Genomic DNA, 6,102 nt, shown 5'->3' on the forward strand with positions numbered 1-6,102 from the left:
CCATTAAGATACCTCTCTTCTTTTGTTAAGCACCCTTGTAGGGATGAGGTGAGGAGACCAGGGGTATCTTCAGGATAGGAAATGTATTACATAATTATCGATTGATTGATAATTCTAGAGGTTCCACATTATCACATACAATTAAGCCCCCCACCCAAGATAATAGTCCCTCCAAAGCACTTATACTGACAATAAGAACCCATAGCGATAGGTAGTTTTAATAAATGAATTTAGCTTTGACTAAAGCTGTGACCATTTCCCTTTAAAGCGTAGCACTGTAATGTAAATAATTGTCCACCTTTAAGGGGACAATAGCAAGTCGTCTACTAACCCATTATCTGCATTACAATATAACACACTTTGAACTTTCTTCAGCATGGCCAAAGATTCCTTCTTTTTTTACTCATTAACCTGTCGCTTAAACACACTCTATTCTCCTTTTATTTACAGAAGGGCATTATGTTACACTGTGTTCTGTCTGTCAGGAAATACAGCATTATACAAACACATTGGCAACTATTACAGACAAAAAAAGGTACATTAGTAAGAGCTTTTCTTAGAGGCAGGGCTGATTTTTTTTTAAAAAAACAAAAGGGTGCCAAGTCACACAATTTTTGGCCATCAGTCAGGTGTAGAGTTGGGTTCCAGGGGGGAAAAAGTAATGTTTTCGCAACGGCACTCATCAATTAAAACTATTTATAGCTTGTGTTTAATGATATTTAGTTTAATCATAAGCTGCATGGTAAATCGGTGGCAGAACTTTTATTAGTCCTCTACAGATTTCCACGCTGGTGAAACCCAGGGCCGGACTGACAATGACAGGGCAGCACTGGCTCTTTGAGTTGTCTAGCGCTGTCGGCCACCGGGGAAATGCTCGGTGTGCCAGACGGCTAGTCCGGGCCTGAATAATCTTCAAGCATTTCATGGTAAACCTTTGGCACCAGATCCTTCGTATAAATTTGTAGGACTCTTTGAGGGTTGAGTACTCCAGCATGGAGAGACCTGTGCTTCTTTCTACAGGGTCAATAAGAACAAAGCTTTTGTGAACGATCCTTCTTCATGGTGGCAATGAACAGGTTACCTGCCTCTCAATAGGCAGTTGTCTTGTTTTACGGCGTAAGGGTTTATGGGGTTGCGAGGGTGCTTGTAGCTCTCTAAACTCTCATTAATGTGAAGGTAGTGCACACATGGCTCTTCAGGCGGAAGCAGAGAGAGATGCCTGAGGGCGTCTGACTACATTGTAACGTGCCTCTGTAGTTTAATCAGCATTGGTGTAAATTGCTCAGAACAAGTCTGCACTTTTGATTGTTTAACAGGAAACAAGATTTTTCGAGGATGTCGGCACATATCTGTCCTTTCGGGCAGGATGTTGTACTCATGTACAGTCATAGCCTCACATAATATAAATACAGAAGGGAATGTATGGATGCCAGCCAACCCTGTGGAGATGTATAAATAATGGTGCAGCTTCTACCCGACTCCCTCGATTGTTTGTATGTTGTATATAAAGATGCCTCAACTGGTTTTATACGTTATTTATTGTTATCAGGGTCACAACAATTTGTGGTCCCGGTTCCTTAAAAGCAGATCTGTTTCCAAATTCCTAATACTTATTGTTTTTTACACTTAATATAACCATAAACCAGGCTCTGGGGAACCTTCCCCCACACAGCAGGTAATGTCACTCTTGACACAGGGATTGCCTTTCAGGGCCTCTCCTTGCCTTAGGAGCAAAGATGAGCTCCTTTCTTCCTCAACATTCTCTCTGAATCTGTTGCTCCAGGCAGGTTAAATGTCCATCACCTGCACCCGGTACAGGCTTCACCAAACTTGGACTGGACTTCCAAATCTAGTGTGGACCTGAAGTTGGAGCAGAGGTTTCCACCCCAGGGATCTCCCATGCATGATCTGTGCATCACTTGTGCCTCTAAAGTCATATGGTCTGAACCAGGGCTGAGTAACAGCTGTCCTGTGGCCATCCTAGGACCCATGATCCACCAGTCTATGGGTGTTTGTAGTCCAGGTGTATAAGACCAGTCCATTAATGTGTTTTTCTTCACCATGAAAATCAATAGAATGTTCCAGGTGACGGAAACAAATTGGGATCTTGTTTTTTTGTTGTTGCTTTTCAAAATATATGTACTAACATTTCAGCTAGGATGTGACATCATCCAAGGATGAGCTATTAATCTTCTGTATAAACCACTGCATGCCTACAATCTGTTTGAGATCGTATCCTACCTCTATATTATGGGTGAGGAAAGCAGTAGTGGTATTTATTTTGGTTTGTGACATAAATGAACAAAATGTACAAAAAATGAAGATTATTGCCAGATACCAGTATATTGGTGCTGTTATTTGATGAGAAAAAAAAAAAGGATTCAAGACTTGAATAATAAAAATATCAATATGTGGAAATAATAAAAAAAATCCAGTATGTATTTTACAGCACATTCCATTATCTTTTTCTTACAGCTTGTAAATGGATCTCTGCGCTTTAAATATCAATGCAAAGACACCACTGTCCAGGAAATTGCTTCAGACGTCCCAGTAAACAATGGTGATTGGCACGACATTCTACTGGAGTGGACTGGTTCTTCTGCCCAGTTACACGTCAACGGAGTGGCAACTGACAAACCTATCCAACCCTGTGCTGCTCAATTATCGCAACAGAGCATGTTCATTGGAGTATTAATGTCTGAATCAGAGCATATGTCCCAAGGATTCCAAGGTTGTCTCGATGACATCAGGATAAATGGGCAAGCTTCATCAAGTTTAGGACATTTGTTGAAAGAAAAGGGTATAACGCAGTGCTGCGAACAGAGACAGGCATGCAGCCAGGAACCCTGCCATGGTGGCAGCTTCTGTGCAGAGATCCAGAATGGAGGTAAGGCCATGGCTCACACATTTCGCATTGTTCTAATCAATCATCAACTCTCTAGATTTCAGCAAATCAAAATTCCCATCATTCCCACTTTTAATTTGCATTTTCAGGTTACTCGTGCTTCTGCCGTTCTCCGTTCCCTGGGCCTGCCAGTGATATGGGAGCAAACCCTTGTGCATCTTCCCCTTGCCTCCATGGTAGGATTTGTACACCAACTTCCAATGGATACACTTGTAGCTGCCCCCCTGTATATGAAGGAGACAGGTGAATAATGAATTTCCTTGTTGTATACATCTATTCTGGTGGGGCTGTTATAAACTGTACTATACTGTATTGCATATATACTAAACACACTGTGAGTTTTAATATATGTGGTGGAAACCATGCAAAAGTTCCTACTTTCTGAGATGACAACACAATGAATGGTGACAATGGTTACCATCTGGGGGGAAATTATTGCTCGATTTTTTTAAGAAAATGTTTCTACTTGTGTAAATATTCCTGTATCTCCTTTTTTTGCAGATGCCAGGGTGCCATGATACATTGCATAGATGGTTCTTGTCCGTGTGTTCCTACTGGTACATGTAACTGCAGCGATGTACACGGTGGATGGCAGTGTGCAGGGCTGGTAACTCCTGAGAGGAATAACAAATCCTTCTTGGTTTCTGGAACTCAAGAAATAGTAGAGATTCTTGGTGGAGTTCTTGCAGTTCTGTTCCTAGTTGGCTTGTTTGTGGCCTTCAGAAAACGCGTGTGCCGAGGCTTTGGAAGCCACAAGCCAGCTCCTCAGGAGGACCCTGACATAAAACCCTATTTGTCTAGGGATATAGGGGTCGGGACGCAAGTCCCACCCATGGAACTCAACATCCTTAGTCCCTCAGCACGAGCTCAACTAGATGCGGAAGGCCAGGCAAGGAGAAATCAAGTTCCAGAGCTTCTTACTTTCTGCAAGCCTCAAGGTCATAGGGGACCTGCCATCTGTAGCGTGGCTCCAAACTTACCTCCTGCTCCCCCGTCCAACTCAGACAATGATTCAATTGCCAAAAACAATTGGGAATGTGAAGAAAGCAGTACGTATCTCTGACTGTCATTGTTAACATGTTACAAGCTAAAATATTCAAGTTTAAAATAATAATAATAATAATTATTATTATTTGCATTAAAGGTGCTGTTCCACCTACTCAGATGAAATTATAGGTTGCTGCCTAAAAACTAAAAAAAGTTTCTTTGTGGTTTCTATGTGGTTGAACCTTCATATGGGAAAAAAAGAAAATATTTATTTGCTTAACATACTTGAAGGGGCAATTAACCTGGAACAACACCTTTAAAAACACATAGGGGATACGGTCCATATGTAAAGGCTCCTGTTCCAAATTAGTTGATGCTACATCAAGTCAAATGACACAGGTCTGAGCTGAGACTCTTTACTGTATACTTAATTTACCATAAGTCTTGGTGGCTCCAAATAGAAATGCCTAGAATCTGAATTAATTTATGTAGTAGCTAACCCTCTAGGACTAACATGTTTCTTTAGCAAATAAGGTCCCCTTAAGTCCGCACATTCGCTGAATAAAATGTAAAGGCCAAGCATGGAATTTTAATCCGGCTCTGATAAGAGATACTACTAAATAGCTACACGTGCCAAGTTCGGAAGTTAGAATGAAACGACAAACTATTGTGACTTGCTTTCCTAACACACCTGTATAGGGTTAACACATTAAATTTGCCATATACTGTGCTGCCACCTAGTGGCTTCTGACAAGAAACACCTGGGTGCTGCACTTTCGTTTTAAACAAGTTTTAACTTGTTTGAATAATGTTGGAATTTGTTTGAAGTGCGCCTACATGTTTTTGATTGACGTCCCTTCTGTCTCTAAGCGTTTGGAATGTAAGGGGCGAAATTTGTTAGCCTTTTCTGGGCAAAATCCTCTAATTATAAAAAAAAAATATTGAACTTTTGTTTCTCGTGCACTAAGAAAGCTGTACTTGGAATCCGTCTCTTATATCTTTATTAGGAGAAATATTATATGCATTACTGACAAAAGAAATAACTTCTTCGAAACATAGATTTCAGGTTCCCATATAGTCTACTATTACATATTTTAAAAAATCCAGCTTAAATATATATATATGTATATCTACTAATTTGTATCAAGAACTAATTTTATATATTTTTTAATTTGCTATATGCATTGTTGTGAATTTTAGTGCTATAATGTCATACCCCTGTGTAAGTAGTCAGCTTTGGTGTTGTAGTGAATTGTAATCAAGCAGAGAGGGTTACTGAAGTAAGGACTCTATCAGATAGGCACATTACTAGGTAATTTCCAAGTCTTGCAAGTTCCCAAGTATTACAAACACCGTCATCTAAAGTCCCCCAAACCATTGTAGTTAGTTTGACTCTTCTAATAATCAGAAAAGCACTCAGAGAAAGTAAATAAATGACTGTAGACAATAAATGGCAGTTCTGATTATTGTCTCTTTCTTGTGTTGCAGTGTTTACAGGAGACGGTACATATTGGTCTTCTAGCTATATCCCTGCGGAACTCCAAGGATACCCACCTTATGAGCCCGTCCACAACGCAGAGCGTTTAGCTCCACCCGTCCCCCCTCTACCCAAGGAACCTGAAGAAGAACGTTTATTTGGAGGTTTCCCATTTCCCTTGGAGCCAAACAACAAGAGAGCCCCTCTTCCCCCATGTTACAACAACAGAAACTTGGACGATTTTCTCCCTCCACCTTCCCACTGCCAAGACCAGTACACAGCAATTAGCTACTACCCAGCACAGCTCATACAGCCGGAGGGACTGTCCTACCAGCAGGACGATGGCTACAGGCGTCTCAATGTCCGTCTGAGCGTGGCACAGCCTTCTTATGCTGATTGTGGTCCACTGCCAATGCCAAATTCAAATTATCAAGCACCTGAGTTGGCAGAAAGTGACTATGGTAGCTGTGAAGAAGTGATGTTCTAAGAGGCGCAAAAAGAGTATTTTGTTAGTTAAAAAAGTGGGAATTGAAAGAAGGTTTTTTTAGTTCCGACACAAAGAAGATGGAGTCCAAACGAAAGTCAAAACGGAAGAGGTCCTTTTTGGCATCTTTGGTACCAAGAGTGTGCAAAATGCAAAGGATTTATATGTGAAGGCTTGCTAGAGATGTTTTATTCTCTTTGCAAATGTATGTTGGACAGGCAGGTAGAGAATTGTTCTGCAAATGCAGTT

The 6,102-nt window shown here is 40.8% G+C and overlaps 1 protein-coding gene across 1 annotated transcript in view; it reads left to right on the forward strand.

Moving 5' to 3' along the window:
• LOC149287323 (protocadherin Fat 2-like) overlaps positions 1-5,856 on the forward strand; it is a 30,782-nt gene extending 24,926 nt beyond the window's left edge. The window contains exons 20-23 of the mRNA XM_089493025.1: positions 2,476-2,887; positions 2,995-3,148; positions 3,407-3,954; positions 5,381-5,856. Of these exons, the coding sequence (XP_089349151.1) occupies positions 2,476-2,887; positions 2,995-3,148; positions 3,407-3,954; positions 5,381-5,856 (1,590 nt within the window). The remainder of the gene's footprint in view (positions 1-2,475; positions 2,888-2,994; positions 3,149-3,406; positions 3,955-5,380) is intronic.
• Positions 5,857-6,102: the final 246 nt, after the last annotated feature.

The sequence above is a fragment of the Sceloporus occidentalis genome, unplaced genomic scaffold (genome assembly GCF_023333645.1).
Source record: "Sceloporus occidentalis isolate IW3139 unplaced genomic scaffold, rSceOcc1.0.p SCAF_62, whole genome shotgun sequence".
In the NCBI taxonomy this organism is placed as follows: Eukaryota; Metazoa; Chordata; class Lepidosauria; order Squamata; family Phrynosomatidae; genus Sceloporus; species Sceloporus occidentalis.